At 43.8% G+C, this 17,648-nt stretch overlaps 1 protein-coding gene across 6 annotated transcripts in view; it reads left to right on the top strand.

Moving 5' to 3' along the window:
- Positions 1-17,648, top strand: part of gabbr1b (gamma-aminobutyric acid (GABA) B receptor, 1b) — a 115,787-nt gene that overhangs the window by 58,213 nt on the left and 39,926 nt on the right. For 5 of the 6 annotated variants that reach the window (XM_029122772.2, XM_029122771.2, XM_029122773.2 and 2 more), the window contains 4 exons: positions 3,981-4,141; positions 13,471-13,605; positions 16,229-16,399; positions 17,112-17,213. In XM_029122772.2, the coding sequence (XP_028978605.1) occupies positions 3,981-4,141; positions 13,471-13,605; positions 16,229-16,399; positions 17,112-17,213 (569 nt within the window). Of the gene's footprint in view, positions 1-2,708; positions 3,215-3,980; positions 4,142-13,470; positions 13,606-16,228; positions 16,400-17,111; positions 17,214-17,648 lie in introns of those variants that run through there. The other variant, XM_034294714.1, reaches the window with a different exon arrangement.

The raw sequence follows: 17,648 nt of genomic DNA on the forward strand, positions 1-17,648 counted from the left end.
TGGTCTTTGTGGTGAGGTGTTAAAATTAAACTGTCTGTTCACGCGGCTGGTACAAGGTTCTGACACACCTCGGTGTTGTACGAGGCATTTCCCTGAGGTCTCCGGTTCAGAACAGAGGCTGGGAGACATACAGTTTTTAACAGAGCCATGACTACATGGAATAGTCTTCCACCACAGGTAACTCCGGCTGGTGAAAACCAGATAGGAAAACAACTGAATAAACTACGTTGAATACTTTTTAAATTACTGTTATTGTATTTTTTTTTATGGTGTTTTGCATCCTGTACTATATTATATGGCGTATTGATATGTGATTTCTGGTTGTGATACGGCTTGATGTAGGTGTGACTGCAACCTCGGCTGGCTGGTATTCTGTCTGTTTGTCTTGGAGGGAGGGAGTGTTGTTACGTACAGTAAAATATGCATTTTCCTTGAGTTGTGTTTGGATTCCTGTTAAAATCCAAGCACCACTCAAGTACAGGTAGCAGCTTAATAAATACTAAAATACAAAAACCTACGGCACATCACAGCAACACTCCTTAATAGTTCGCTCCAGCAACAGTTGTAATTCACCTGCCTATTCTAATATCACAGATGATAACTGGAATGGGGTGCGCCACATTATGGTACTGTGGCAGCCGTTGCCCAAGCGTGTAGGGGGAATAGCACATTGCCTTTGACCAGAACCATGTGGGGTTCCACTACGAACCTGGAGAGGTTCTTAGATTTTATCTTCTGTGCTTTACCATCCTTGGCAGAGATTCAGCTGGCTTCCCTCAGCAACCACAGTGGATAAAGATGAAGCAGGCGGACCTCCATGTCAAGCACTGCCTCTGGCCTCATACATTGATGTAGTATAGAAGCACTGCCTCTGGACTCATACGTTGATGTAGTATAGAAGCGCTGCCTCTGGCCTCATACGTTGATGTAGTATAGAAGCACTGCCTCTGGCCTCATACGTTGATGTAGTATAGAAGCACTGCCTCTGGCCTCATACGTTGATATAGTATAGAAGCACTGCCTCTGGCCTCATACGTTGATATAGTATAGAAGCACTGCCTCTGGCCTCATACGTTGATGTAGTATAGAAGCGCTGCCTCTGGCCTCATACGTTGATGTAGTATAGAAGCACTGCCTCTGGCCTCATATGTTGATGTAGTATAGAAGCGCTGCCTCTGGCCTCATACGTTGATGTAGTATAGAAGCGCTGCCTCTGGCCTCATATGTTGATGTAGTATAGAAGCACTGCCTCTGGCCTCATACGTTGATGTAGTATAGAAGCGCTGCCTCTGGCCTCATACATTGATGTAGTATAGAAGCGCTGCCTCTGGCCTCATACGTTGATGTAGTATAGAAGCATCGAAGCACCTTATATGTTGAGGCGAAAGTAGAAATATCACCTCATGAATAGAGAGTGAGAGACAAATGGAGGGTTATGATGGAATCAGCAGCCCCATGTGCTGCAGACATTTTCTTCCAGCACCGAGCCACTTAATCTAATTCCCTACTTACAAAATTACCCTGTCATTTAAAAGGTCTCCAGGATTGCCAATCAGCTTTGCATGTAAATGTCAGTTAAATCTATTGACAGCTGAGGTATGCAACCTGCAAAGCACATCGGAACACTGTAACAAACTGACTGGTTCCCTTTGACGATACAATTTGTTTTCATTTGCATTCCAGTTTGATTTGAACATGCTACAAGTGACACCCCTGTTACACATCCAGAGCGAATTCAACGTAGAGCTAATTTAGGGCGCTGGGGAAGCCAAAGCGAAGTCAGAGTATTGGGAGGCAGGAGGGCGAGACATCGCTTTCGAACCAGAAGGAGCATGAAAATTGACAGAGAGAAACAAAAAGAGACTGAGAAGTGTGAAGGAAAGAGGGGGAGGAAGAGAGGTGGATGGCTGGGAAAACTGATCGAGGGACACTGGAGATACAGAGATACACATCAAGATGCCAGAGAACATTAGAGGAAGTCCAGTGAATTGCTGTGTCAGGAAGACTGGCAGAAGAAGGAAAAAGTAGAAGACAAAGAAGAGAGACAGATAGAGAGATGGGAAGAAGGGAAGAACGGTGCAATGTCCTGCCTCTTCTGGAAATGAAGAGATGGATGAATAAAGAAAAGAAGACAAAAGAAGTGATGAGATAAGGATCATTGTCAGGCATCAGTGTGCCTATACATAATTAAAGATGCTTTTACGCACACACAAACATGCGCACACACACAGATTGGTTTGGTGTGACTGGTAGATTTAAGGGGGCAACTATTAAGTCCATGTTGACCTGTGTGTTGGAGTGGGACAAAGAAGTGAATAATTTAATCATAGTTTCATTTGCATTATAGTAAATGTCATGATATTTTTTAAATACATTAAGAATATGGTAAAGCAACAAAAGAGTAGATCAAAAAGGTGAAGAACCACTTGAAAGAGGATTGGGGGTGGTTTGGGGGAGACGGAAAAAGGCAAAGAAATGAGAGAATCCAAGTCTACTTTGATATTTACTTAACATTTGTGATGAAAGTATTGGCTTCTAGTAGAGCTCTCGCTGCAGTATGTGGCAGAGGACTGAATGAGAGCGAGAGCAGCTCCTAAAACCGGGAAGGAAGGCAGTGTTGTGTGTAGTTGGCTGGTATGGATGAAAAAGGAGAGAGGAGATATAAATGAGACAGGCCGTGTTAAGGGATAGCAAATTCAAAGTGGATAGTGACTCCCCCCATATTAATCTCTCACACACTGCAGCAGTTAACGGAGAAAAATTGCTCGGATCTGTTCGGTAGAAATGTACGGTCACTCGAACGCTGACATTACCGTCTTTCTCCCGTTCTTTCGACCGCTGAACAGTAACTGGGATCAAGGCGACTCTCGTCATCTGCTTTCCCGTGGTTTGGGATTCCGTCGTTCAGATGCGGAGTTGTGATCACGCGCTTCGCTAATAGACAGCGCGCGGCGAGAGGGGATGGCAGGGACAGACAACTGTGGCATGTTTATGTATTGCGGCGGTCCGTCCTACACAACATGTAGGCTACGTTAGCTAACGTGCGTTTTAATTACATCATAGCGCAATACCTTCAGGGAGAGGAGTGAGTGTAGGGAATTGGAAAGGGCAAGGACAGAGGAATAAAACAGGCACGGTTGAACAGTAGACTAGCGTTGGATGCAGGCTGTTCATTTTCCTTTTAAAATTGTTTATTGTATTTTACTGAGGGGAGGTAAGGAGTTGCTGTCCTCTTACCATTTCTCTTCTTTCAATTCTGTCTGAGACTTTAGGCAATTGGACTATTTTCACCCGCGCCCAGTGATAGCTACGTTACATTTCAGAACCCTGGACAGCGGAAATACTGACACAAACAATTGTCGCTGGATAACCTACTACTCATTTTGTACATCTGCAACGTTTGCGGTTTGGTGCTATTGATATCGATCGAGCACGTCCAATTAACCGACTTCCAACTGGCTTGTGTTGTTTATTGACCCTTATGTCTCTGTTTTGTCCACTTAACTTACACTCAGCGATTGATTGCGTTTACCGTGTAATCTAACTGTAAAGATATCATTCTACTCTGCTTATTACATCCAAACGGCTTGATCATTTGCTTGGCGTCAGTGGATTTGGCTCATTTTCGTACTATTGTTCCGAGACGAACACGTGTTGAGTGTCGAGACAGGACACAGAAAATAGAATATAAATAGAACCACGATTTTACATTTCAGCTTAAGTAACTAGTGTTCAAAGAAGTTGGATATTTTATGGCTTGGCGAACACGCACTGCTTTACGCACGAACAAAACAATCCTCAACCATCAGTAGCATATACAAACATTTGTTTTTCTTTAAAACCACGCTTCAAAGAATCTAAAACGTCCAACATGGCGGTGTTCTGTCAAGGTCTACCCAGTGGTCGACGCTCCACCCTCGGTCAGACAATGATCCTCGCCTCGCTGACTTTACTCCTCTTTTGGTCCTGCCCGGCTCTAGGCAAGAAGAAGCTCTACATCGGCGCTCTCTTCCCCATGAGCGGAGGCTGGCCCGGGGGCCAAGCATGCCTTCCTTCCGCTCAAATGGCCCTGGACTTGGTGAACAAGAGAACGGATATACTGCCGGACTACGAACTGGAATTGATACACTATGATAGCATGGTAAGTGACCCTTCTAAGTTACTAACAACTTATTAAAGAGTGACATTGGTGGAAAGACGTATTTTCCATCTATCTTAAACAAAAATACGATATTTTGCGGGCATTTCTGAATACACTCAATCAATTTAGCCAGTCTCAGTGTCCCTCTCCGGTTGTTTATTAGTTTTATTAATAATTCAGACTGAATCGTTGTTAGTAGTATTTCTATATAATGGATTGCTTTTACTGCAACTTTGTTTTGGTTATTTGCATAATATGAATACCCAGTCTGAGTAAATGTACGTAGGCATAATGCGTGCCTTAATTGGGATAATAAGCTCTCCTCTGTGAATTGTCTAATTTCCTCAGTTGTTTTGAATGAGCGCCAACAGACTGTGTTTCTTTGATTCATGTTCTCTATTACGGGATAATGTCCATAGAAATTATATCTTATAGCAATGTTTATCACGATGTAGCCTGTGTTATACTGGTTTAAGCCTCTCAAGCTATTTGTATCATCACTTTGTCTATTTTAATCGTATGTCTTTATTCTTTGAATAATTGTCCTTGTGTATCTTTATTACTTGAATGTTAGTCCTTGTATGTCTTCATTATTTGAATGTTACTCCTTAGTAAGGAGTAAGTATATTACTTAAATATGACTGCTTGTATGTCCTTATTATATGAATACATTTCATTCTCATTTTTAAAATAATTTATTTCTGAGAGTCCTTTGGCCATTGAAATGCTCAGTCTGATTTTGTGGGAAACAAGAAACCAGTTTGATGATGCAGACTGCTAGCAGTAGAGCTGCATCTCACTGCTGGCTGGCCTCTGATGCTAAGCAGGGTTGGTTCTGGTCAGTCCCTGAAGCTAGGCAGGGTCGGTTCTGGTCGGTCCCGTCCCAGGATATGAGACCAGATGCTGCTGGCAGTGGTGTTGGAAGGCCAGTTGGGGGCACTCTTTCCAGGTTCGAAGGTCAAATCCCAATGCTCCAAGGCAGTGAAAGGGACATTGCCCTATGCTGTCTTTCAGATGTTACACAGGAATCCAGACTGTCTGCAGTCATTAAAGATCGCATTGCACTTATTGGAAGAGTAGGTTTGTTAACCCCGGTGTCCTGGGTTGTTCATACCCTCTACTTCCCCTAAACTGTTCCTAAAGTTGTTGCTATAAATGAGATACATAAAAAAAAATACCACAGCCCGATCGGCTTTAAGGCGCATCTAGAGGCCACCCACTTACCCAGATGAACGGTCTTTGAAGCGCAACGGGTTTAATCTTGATTTCCAGGCAAAAACTTCAGTCCCGCATTCAAGAGTAAATCAACCACAAGCTCTTAGTGAAATGCATACATTTGAGCTTTGTCAAGTGGCATAAAATATAGTATTTACATATAATCATGCATTCTATCTGTAACTGAGGCTATGGATGACTTGTGATGTGAAAGCAAATACGTTTTTGTATCGAATTAAAAGAGATCCTTTTTACAATTTATTCAATGCTACAGCCACTGGACTAAAATTCAATGCAGTTTAAAATGACTAAATGCCTTCACGTGTCCTGTGCTACTGCATGGAACAGCCACGAAACGGGCTGCTAACGACAACTATAGTAGTTTATATGGAGGACACAGAGAGAATTTCTCTGTAATTTGCTGTTTGAGAGACAGAGCTGAACTACAAATATGTTTTGTCAGTTAGCCCGAGCCCAGGCAGAAGCACTGTCAATACTCAACAGCAACATCTCCCACTTGTGCTTCTCAAAGACCTGAGCTAGCTATTTGCCGTCGACGACAATTCAGGTTTGATAGACCCTGAACATGTATTTCAAGGTTGCGACAGACTGCATGGCTGAAAGCTGCTCTTATAATCTAGGCTACTGTAACATCAGCTTGGTGTTGAGCTCGCTTTCAAGCACTGCTAAGAGACAACCTATTTTACACTTAAGAATGTATTTCATAACCCGTCTAGTTATTAAGGAAGCAACCTTTTGTATTTAGCCTTATTTTTATTTGACTGTGAGCCAATGACAGTGTACCTATTCTATTCCTCATGTCTGCGCTCCATTGATGTCTTTACTGCGCTCCATTGATGTCTTTGCTGCATCTATTCCATGGGCTAAAACAGCAACATCCCATTTTGGACTGTGCTGGGGCCTTCAAATAAAATCAGAATCCAAATCAACTTTATTCTCATGAAAGGTAGATTTTTGTGTAGCATACCAGTCATTTGACCTGGTATAATTATACTGACAACAATAAACAGATTATAGAAACCGGGAATGTTGGAGAAAGTTGTGTGGAAATGCTGTCGACACTGAAAAAGTACACTAATACATAACGGCTCTCCTGTTTAACCTTACACCCTCCTCCAATTGCAGTTTACTTCACTCTGTCCAGTCACATCGTCTGTGTTTTGACACGCTGCCCAAGTAGCATATTTCCTTTCTCCACTAATTGGTCTTTTGACAGATCAGCTCTGAAGAAAAGATTTGATGAAGATCTGAGCACGTATGGTCAGAATTGGGCCACCTGTCAAAACGGCGCTCTCCTCTTTCTTACATTGCATATCTTTCCCCTCTCTCTCTTTCTCTCTTTCTGTCTCGCTGTTGTCTCACCCTCTCTGTGTCTTTCTCCCTCTCTCTTTTTCTTCCTCTTTCTCTGTGTCTCTCGCCCCCTCTGCCTCTTCCTCCCACCTGCGACTTTCCTCCAACCCCCTCACAGGAGATAGATGCCAACACGCCACCCCCACCGTCTGGAAATAGTTAAATGCGCTGTGACTGGCTGGTGTTGCTAAGTGTGTTGCTCTGATTGGTGGAAACTGCTCTGCATTGGAACTCTATTTCAATAGATGGTTGAGGTGCTGTTGGTTGGGGTGGGGGGGGGTGTGTGGGGGTGTGTGGATGATGGGGAGGAGAGGGAGTTTGGAGGTTGGCATGACAACAGTAACCAAGATGACTGCAGTTCAAACAAACAGAAATACCGATTTCTCTCAGAGAAAAGAGAGAAGATTGTGGCACTTAAGTGTAACACCGTTGCCTGAACGGAGAAATGGACGGACAGAGAGATGGTGTAGCGTCTCGCCCATTTCGGGAATCTCCTATTTAGTGCTCACTGCAGTTAGCCGAATTTAAGAAGTGTCTCCAGTCAGAGCGTTCATCCATCACTCATCCATTGTAGCCGCTTACCCGGTTGCAGACAGCCAGGCCAAAAGCCGTGCCGGGTGTCTGTGGAATGAGCTGGCGAACCCCCCTTCCCGCGCAGACTGGCGGAGTAAATATTCTCTGATGGATCTTGGGGGTTCGGGACAACAGACAGTGACACTACTGACCGCACAGAAGAAGTGCCTGGCTTACGTCCCAAATGGCTCCCTATTTTCAGTATGTTAGCCTCGTTAAAAGACCTAAGTAGTTCTAAGTAGCAAAGTATAAAGATGGTGTAAGAGGCTTGTCAAATTTGTCGCCTATCACCTGGAGGTAAACCCCACTGTCCAACAATACCCTCATCTGTATTGACTGGCTCTATACAATTAAGAATACAGGAAATTAGATATATTTATATAGGGAAAACCTTATAATGAAATCATCAACATTGGACTGCAGCTTTGTACAATAAGTTAACAAATTAACAACTTAAGTACTTACAAACAAAAAAAAACTAAATAAAATAAACACAGAGGCTTACCTTTGTAGCTAACTTGTGGTGAATAAATTAATGTTACTTTTTTTTCAAATGCAATGTATTTATTTTCTAATATTATTATGTTGCATGTTGCTGTATAAAATGACAGACTTCCCTGGCTGTGGGATGTTGATGGGACCGCTGTCCCCATTTGATTCTTCTAAGATGAGGCTTAGCCAAGAAATACCTTTTGTTCGCTCGGTTTGCCGTAACAGTGAATGCCACTGTCCCCCATTATACAATTTATAGTCCTATAAATATTTAAGAGGCAGTATGAGAAATTTAAATGACAAGCTACATTCGGGGATTTGTTTTTCATCAAAAACATCAGACTTGTCTTGGCAAACAGTTTTGGGATAAGGAAGAAAGGAATATGTGGTACATCACAAATGCGAGGGCAAATTGGAGCTGCAAACATGACAGTCCATGACATACATCTTTTAAACAGGGGTCAAAACAATGTTATATTTTAAAATAACAGGGTGAGATAGTTCAAAAGTAGAATCAATGGTTAAATAATTGAAGTCACCATTACTTAGATTCCCAGTCTGTCGCTTAGACAGCTGTAGTGTAGTAACTTTGCCATTTAACTCAGGGAAGATTTCCTATCCAATGACTGAAATATTTACATTGCAAAATTCACCTCAGGTCTGTGAGACTTGTCTCCCCTGGCTGTAAGACTCTGCTGGGACTCCCTTCTGATCCTGCTAATATGTGATGAGAGAAATGTTGTGTATTGAGTACCGCTGAATTATGTTACAGCTTTATGACACTGTGACAATGGCAATATTAATTGATAGGTAATTGACTCAGCAAACTGACATGTACGGACACTATATGCTGTAGGCTCCCCAGCTGTAGGCTCTAATCCTGTGCTTTATGCTCTTAATCCTCACCTTCAGATGTAACTATTACGAGGGATGCGTTTAGTCCTAAGTGTAGGATTAATGGGTTTAATCTGCAGCCTAGGTCCATAACCTTTATTGTAACCCCTCTGACAGAGATAATTCAGTTATGGTTTATGGACCATTCTGGTTTATTATACGGATTGACTTTTGCGACCCTCTCTGAAAATCATCTGATATATTTAAAATGCACTATGAAGACAATATCATACAGTCAACAACAGTGAAATTATGTGAATTTTATATGCATAACGTACATTTCAGTGACTCCAGACCCATATTGTTTTGGCTCTAGACCCAGGTTTTTCTGGCTCCAGCTCCAGGTTTTTTGATAATCCAATAATGCTGATATATCTGACCCTTTTATAAATTATATAGTAATTAGTAGATTGAATTTGGAACCCGGCATTTCCTTCAAGATGAATGGCTTTGACCACAGAGGTTTTGCTTGGCTAAGCATTGCTGCCCTGAATCAGAGCAGCTGGAAAACAGCTACACCACTAGTGTCTATCCAACAATGAACAGGTGCCAGCAAAACCTTTCATTAAAATGAAAGAAACGGTAAAATAAACTGTTATTAATACAAAGCCTTTGGAAGGTATTCAGACCCCTTCACTTTCTTCTCATCTTGTGGTTTTATAGAAATGTTGTCGTTCAATAGATCAGCTTTGCACACCTGGATTTAGGTAGTTTCTCCCTTTCTTACTTGTACATCCTCTCAAACTCTGTCTCGATTGTGTGGGGAGCATCATTGAACAGCGATCTTCAGGTCTCCCCACAGATGTTCAATGGTGTTTAATTCCGGGTTCTGGCTGGGCCACTTAAGGACATTCCCAGACTTGTCCAGAAGCCACTGCATCGATGCGTTGGTTGTGTGCTTTGGTTGTTGTCATTCTGAAAGATGAATCTTCACCCCAGTATGGGGTCCTATGCACTCTGGATCTGGTTTTCTAGGAGCTGTCTATATTCTATGTGGTCATCCTTTCCTCGATCTGAACCGGTCTCTCAGTCCGTGAGCTATGACTTGACACAATTCTCAGAGGTCTACAGAGATACCTTGGATATAGTTTGGCACTGACGTGCACTGTGAATTAAGTCTGAATACTAATGTGCCTGAGATATTTCAGTTTTTCATTTCCAAAATATTTGGCACACATTTCCAACAAAGTGTATTTGTCATTATGGGGTAAATGATTGATGGCAAAACATTTTTACTAAATGATTATATTAGTTCACTGAAGGGGTCTTGCATGCTTTCCAAAGCCATTGTACGTACCGTATATACTATACTGTGTGTGTGTGTGTGTGTGTGGACTGGTCTCAATTCTAAACTCAGTTGCACATGGCTCTTTAATCTAATTTGTATTTTAAAATTGCATGTGGAATTTAAATTAATAAAATCAATACAATTCACATGGCTAGTTCATTCTCCACATCACCATGATGTCTATTTTGACATCTAGTGTGTTTACCAATATCATTACAATTGAAACCATTTTAGATACTTGCTGTTGTCATAATAAGATCTTGTTGTGTGTTTTTTACTGTTACTCTTCCCATGAAAACCACAAATTACCTGAAGACATCTGAATGAAGTTAATGTTTGAGTGCATGAGATATCTGTCTACACGTTTGCACTGGCTTGCAGTCTCATACTCGCTTTAAAAGGCGCAAGTTCTCTCCCCCCCAATAATATTCCGGTCTCGTTCAATCCTTTTCTATGCCTGAATAAAGGAAAAATGCCGACAAAAAATGGTCTTCCTTCACCTCCGTTTAGAAATCAGCTTCATGATGGCGTGTGGCCGATTCAAATTCACTGTTTAACTTTAATTCAAATATTCCGCTTAAACCCTAAGTCTGGTGTGTGTTAACCGATTCTGTTGATTTGTTACGTTCATTACTTACCTTAGCAACGTGTTGTTACGTATCCACGTGCAAACAGTTAGAAATACCAGCACACCCACACAGATGAGTTTGTGCTGCCACGCGTTTCTCTCTCCCTCTGTTTCTGTGTTTTGTTTGTACCGCGTGTTCTGTCTTTCTGCTTGCGCGTGTTGTTGGGATCGCAGATCCCGCTTACCATGTCCCAGCTGCGGCTCAGTTCATACGGCGGAAGGGGAGCTCGTTGCTCGGCCTCTCCTGGGTGGGGGAGAGCGTGAGAGCGGGAACAGCGTGTCAGAGGGGGGCGTAAACAAATTTTGCTGATGGCCTCGAGGGGTCTGCTGTACCAGTTGAGACTCGCGATCCCCAAACACGACACACGATAGGGAAGGAACAGGCAAGCGCTGTAGCTGATTGCTGTTGTCTGACTGGCTTTAGCTCCTCCATTTTGGAACTGGAGGCATTATTACGCGTGCCAAACGAAACACGGCGCAATCAAGAGTAGCCTGTGCACATGTCTCAAGTGATTGGGAATGTGTCTGGCCCTGCTTTTCATTCCAGTCCGAATCGGAGGTTCTATAAATAGCGAGCCAAACAAGACCCATTGAAGAGTATGGACTGTGTTCCAAAGGGTGCCCTATTCCCCATGAAGTACACTACTGTCAAACAGGGCCAAGAAGAGTATGGTCAATAGTGGCGCACTATTTAGGGAATGGGGTGCCAATCTCTCTATAGCACTAGCCAGCTGAACTTTTCTCCTTGCTCATAATGGGACCAAATGATGGTTTGGTGTGTGTGTTTCCCGTGGAATGTTTTTAATTTAGACAAGGGGAGGGTCTACACTGAGAGCAATCACTTAATACAGATGTAGATCTGGCCGGTGGATTTGGCGATTTACTTCTCTCCTATAATTAAAATTGCTGGGGAACCGTAGGGTCACATCCAAAATGGCACACTACCCTTACGTATTGTACTATGTCTCGCCCAGTTACATAGGACTCTGGTCAGAGGAAGTGCACTATGTACAGAATAGTGTGCCATTTGGGACTTACTCAAGGTAAAGCGCTGCAATTATATGCCTCGGTAACAGGGAACGCTGTTTGTGGTTAGGGAGAGGGGAGATATGTGGCCTCAGGGCACGGCTAACTTGATTTGTGTGATTGCACAAATCAAACAAAATCACACTACACTGTATAAGCAGTCTGAAGTAATTTTTTCCTCTCCGGGCGGTTTGGAAAAGGTGGATTGGCAGTTCCAAGGAAGGTGTATGAGTTGAGGAGCAGTTGAACGTAGAGAAGAGTTTCAGCAACACGCCGAGGACAACGAGGAATTTCAGCTTTTAAGAACCTATTGGTTCTGTTTTTTTGTTGTTGTGAAAAATACATTATTTTATTTTAATTCCATTGTTTCTGTGCTTCCTCTCTTTACACTGTGCCCAAAATGAATTCCCCGTTAGCACTCTACTTCCCTACATAGTGGACCACAGACCAAAACGCTGAATTATTGCACTGTAGGGAATCGTATGTCACTTGGGATTTACACACACTTCAACCCTCATCTCCGGCACTCCAGGGTCTCCTGACATTCAGCGTTGGTGCAGTCGAACCGCCCAAATGTGGTTTCCCTCTCCCGAACAACCTAATGAACAATGATGCCCCATACCCGAACCATTATCATTTAAATTGAATATCGATTTTTCATTGACTGCATGTTGAGAGAGAGAATTGGAAACACCATTTGTTAGAGGCTTTGACCAAAGACCCAAGTATTTGACTGTTGTTGGGAAAATGCTGTCCCAGCATTCAGATAAGTAGGTGAATCCCAAACCACACCTGATTCCTAGAACGGTGTGTACTATCTTTAACTGGAAGCCCATGGACCCTTTCTGCCCTCGTGGGAATAGGGCTTGGAAAACCGGGGGTTGTTTGGGAACAGATGAAGTTGTCTTTTTGTTTGTTTCGTTTCAGGAATAAACTTTTCCCGAGGACAAATCCGTGTGCCCTTGCCTCACCTTGGCTCTGCCTCTAGACGCTCCTGTTTACTGGCTGTGTTATGTGCAAACCAGTGTGAAATGAATCGCTGACTACCTCACTCCTGCCATAGAGCAGTTTACCATGCAAATAGCACTTGAATGTTTCAAAGTTTTATTTTATTTATGCAAGGTGTCATATGCCATCTGTCTACATCACTCTCACTCCTTTCTCTTCCTCCCTTCTCCCACTTGACCTCTCCTCCTTTCATTTTTCCCTCCATTTGACCCTCACCCACCCATTCCATTCACCCAAATTCTCTCTCTTGTTCTTTTCTATCTGTTTTCTTTTTTTCAGTTGGTTTCAGGATGGGTTTATTTCATCCTTGTTTTCTGTTTTCCTATGCAGTGCCCTCCTTTAGAGATTTGTCCTCATTTGTCTTGTTCTGTACCCCTTTCTGTCCCTCTAATTCTCCCCCATTTCCAAAGGTATTTCTAGGATAAGGGTGATTCTTAAACCTCCATGTTCCTCTAATCAATGTGATCCAAGACGATTCTAGAACCTTCATGTTCCTCTAATCAATGTGATCCAAGACGATTCTAGAACCTTCATGTTCCTCTAATCAATGTGATCCAGGATGATTCTAGAACATCCATTTCCCTCTAATCAGTATGATCCAGGATGATTCTAGAACCTCCATGTTCCTCTAATCAATGTGATCCAGGACAATTCTAGAACCTCTATGTTCCTCTAATCAATGTGATCCAGGACGATTCTAGAACCTCCATGTCCCGCTAACCAATGTGATCCAGGACGATTCTATTTGTGTGTTCATTTAACAGGCGCTCCCGTCCAGAAAGATTTGCAACCACACAGCCCAGTTGTAATAAGACTGATGTTTCTCTGTTGCAGTGTGACCCAGGCGAAGCCACTAAGTTGCTGTATGACCTGCTCTACACAGAACCCATCAAGATCGTCCTGATGCCTGGCTGCAGCTCTGTATCCACCCTGGTGGCTGAGGCTGCTCGCATGTGGAATCTCATAGTGGTGAGTGTGGCTCTGTGAACCCCAATGTGCTGTTGTTACTCAAAGCCGTTCAGGAAAACCATGACTCACAAAACATAACCAAGTACAGTTAATTAAAGTGCCATTGTATGGGTCTGGACTTTGGTGTCAGCTTGAAAATGTTGAGTAACATGCTCATGCCCTCCAATATCCTTTCCCAGCATGCACTGCCTTTGCCTTTTTGAATTCTAGACTTTCCACCCATGACTGTGTTTGTTAGTGACAGAGACAAATGGATGTTGAATGTGTTCACCTTCAGTCATTTGGTCTCCCAAGGCGAATGTTGTCATTTTTGTTGAAGTCTTCATAAGTTTCCAATAGCCATGTGTTCTGAGGCCTCTCTTACAATTGTAGATAGGCAGGAGAAGTAATTGTTATTGAATTCCAGTTAGAGTTGGAAGATGCAACACTTACATTCAACCTGCATTTATATTGAATAGAGTAAGGGGACTATTGAATACTTTAAAATTGGAATAATAATTACAGTAGTGTGTTGTCATCAGTCCCTCAATGTGTATGTGCAGAAACACAGTACCAATACATCAACGAGCTGTAGAGCATGCTCAGGAAAAATGCATTCATTATAGTGGCTTAATAAAAAATGTAATGGTTTGGTTTTGAGTCAGTAACACAAACATTCAAAGTAAAAATAGCTCTTCTTTCACTGAGTAAAATGTACTAGAAACTAGAAATAAAAAAAATGCCTGAGGGATTACAATGACTGTGTGTGTGTGTATGTATTTGTTTGGGAGTGGGGGCTGGGCATGTGTCAGCCGATTGGCCTGCTACATAGTTAGCCTGCCTGTCTGTCTGTCTGTCTGTCTGTCTGTCTGTCTGCCTGTCAGTCAGTCTGTCAGTTAGTCTGTCAGCCAGTCTGTCAGCCAGTATATGTATTAGAACACACTGTACCAGATGTGATTGTCTTTTTATCTCAGTCACGAGCTTCTGGCACCTGTCAAGGGCCTGTGTCCTGAATGGCAATGAGCTGGCCTGTGCTGTGCACCAGGGCCCCAGTAAAGAGCAGCTAGCTGCCCTGGGAATAAGGCTCCGTGTGGGACACCGGCCCCCAGTGTCAGTCAGATAGCCGACAGGCCAGTGGTCTCTGCAGGAGCTCCGGGGAGCTGGGGATGCTTGAGGGCCTCTGTCTATGAGCTGCCCTGGCACCTGACAACGGACCTGACAGACCGGCACGCGCCTCCAGTCTGGCCTGCTGGTCGGGTGAAGGGGTGGGCGGCGGGGGGGGGGGGGGGGGGCAAATAAGACTTGTTGAGGAGGCTGAGGAGACTTGTTGAGGAGGCTGAGGAGACTTGTTGAGGAGGTTATGCTGGGACTAATCACACAGGTTTGTCCCTCCACGGGTTTCAGTTAGAAATGGGGCTCTTGGGTTTCTGCAGGGCGGGTAGAAAGTAGTGCGCTACAGAGGATGTAGTGTGTTGTTGAGGACGTACCCGCGGTCATTTAATTTGGTTGAAGGCTTCCCTCTCCGTCACACTTGGACGGACTCTGTCCCAGAACATGTCGCTTACGGTCAAACGACTCGTGTTTTGTACGCTGTCCATGTGTGGTTATCCATCATCTTCACACAGACCGTAAGCGACATGGTGGGGGGGCATGGCAGGGCAGGGCAGCGGGGTGATATCTGCATGCTAACGGTTACACAGTCATTATTTCACCTCCTTTTAAGGAGGCCTGGGTAAAAGTGCACACTCACTAGAAAAAAGTTCACAGAGCCGAGGCTGTTTGGGAACGACCCCGTTCTTTCACTTTTTCATGCACGTTGCTATTTCGGTCCCAGTTTCCCTCATCGGGCTTCATGACCCACATTCCTCTGTCGTGCCTCGGTATCGGGGAGTCTTACACGGCGTCCTACTCCCTACCTTTGTAGCGTGTGACTCTCTTCCACGGAGACGGCGCTGTATAAATGACCGTGTCACCCTGCAGCTGATCAATGTAGCCGGTTAATACGCCACTGTGACCTACTTTACTAGGAATGTGGCTCAGGGATATTAGACCAAACTGAGTGGTGTGGCGCTTTGACTTGATTATGCTAATTCTCCAGTTTTATTTTCCCGAGTCGTTTTTATTAGTTTTTTCCCAGTGTTTCCAATATTTTTCTTTGTTTTTCTTCATTCTTTTTCGCGTCTTTTCTTTCTCTTCCTCTTGCCTTTTCCTCTCGCTCCCCACTTCTTTTTCCCTACGACATAGTGGTGACCCGCCATTTTGTCTCCAAGTATCAATCTAACAGTCTCCTAGTTATCCCCTTATTCTCCTAGTTACAGTGACAGTCTCCTAGTTAACCCACTAGTCTATCCTAACTGTCTCCTAGTTATCTTGACAGTCTCCTTGTTGTCTCCTAGTTATCTTGACAGTCTCCTTGTTGTCTCCTAGTTATCTTGACAGTCTCCTTGTTGTCTCCTAGTTATCTTGACAGTCTCCTTGTTGTCTCCTAGTTATCTTGACCGTCTCCTTGTTGTCTCCTAGTTATCTTGACAGTCTCCTTGTTGTCTCCTAGTTATCTTGACAGTCTTCTTGTTGTCTCCTAGTTATCTTGACAGTCTCTTTGTTGTCTCCTAGTTATCTTGACAGTCTCCTTGTTGTCTCCTAGTTATCCTATGGGTCCAGTTCTCCAGCTCTCTCCAACCGCCAGCGTTTCCCAACATTCTTCCGCACCCACCCGTCAGCAACCCTACACAACCCCACCAGGGTGCAGCTTTTCCAGAAGTGGAAATGGACCAAGATCGCCACCATCCAGCAGACCACGGAGGTCTTCACTTCAGTGAGTGTGGAACCCAACCCTAAATGTCCTTTTAGAATATAGGTCCAATCTAGAACCCACAGTCTTCCACTGTCTTCAGGAGCCCTTGAAATAACCTATTTGCTTCCACATGGAACCCAAACCGGGTTCTCCTATAAGAACAGTCCAGTACATGTGTGTATGGCACAGGACCAATATAAACACTCTATATTTGACATTTAACCTTTTAAGACCCAGATTTATTCGAGGATGTTCCTCACTTGGCAGATGGAGACCGTCAGTGAATGCATGTTTCGATTGGATCATGAATTCGTTTTGTAGGTGTAGCTGTGGTATGAGACTGTGACCGCGGCTCAGCAGATTGACTTGGCCTTCTAATTTACACATAATCAGGTGTTTTAGTGGAATTCTTTGTCTTTTCCTCGTCTCACCGCCACCTACCCGTTCCGTGAAGCTCCGCTCTCCTTTCATTAGCCTTGACACACCACATTTCTCAGTTTTTCACTCACCTCATTCTATTGGCTATCTCCACTTCCTGTCATCAACCACCCATCGTCTTGGCAACATCCTCATCGTCCTCTCCTCTTCTCACCTCTTGTTATCTCGCTGCCTTTCTGTCTGTCTGTTCTGTGCTGAAAATATAATAAAGCCAGAATTGCATCCGAATCAAGAGTTGGCCCTGTTTTCTCTCTCCTTCCCGATGTATTTATCTGTCTTTCCATTTTTCTGTTAGACGCTGGATGATCTGGAGGCGAGGACAAAAGAGGCAGGCATCGAAATCAGTGTTCGTCAGAGTTTCCTTACAGACCCCGCCCCGGCTGTCAAAAACCTCAAGGTTTCAGTTCACCTTCCATCTACCTCAACCTCCGTCTCTCTCTTTTTTCTTTTTCTTCCTTTCTTCTCTGCGTCTGTCCCTCTATCCCCCTGTTTTCCCCCACCCCGCTGTCATGGCAACTGCCAGGTGATTGAACACATGAGATCAATCATGAACAAACCCCAGAAAGCCTGTCTCACACACACACACACACACACACACACCATTAGTACATCGTCTCAGCGGGGGGTGACTAGACATAGCGTCAAACATAATCACAGCTACCGTCGCTACTGGAAAAACACAGCCATCACTGGAAATCCTGGCTTTTATTTTGAAGAGAATCCATTTAATTGGAGACCAGGGATGCACCCCCCCCACACACACACACACACCCCCCCACACCCCCCCCCCACACACCCCCCCCCACACACACACACACACCCCCACCTCAGC

Source organism: Esox lucius, chromosome 10, assembly GCF_011004845.1.
Source record: "Esox lucius isolate fEsoLuc1 chromosome 10, fEsoLuc1.pri, whole genome shotgun sequence".
Classification (NCBI taxonomy): Eukaryota; Metazoa; Chordata; class Actinopteri; order Esociformes; family Esocidae; genus Esox; species Esox lucius.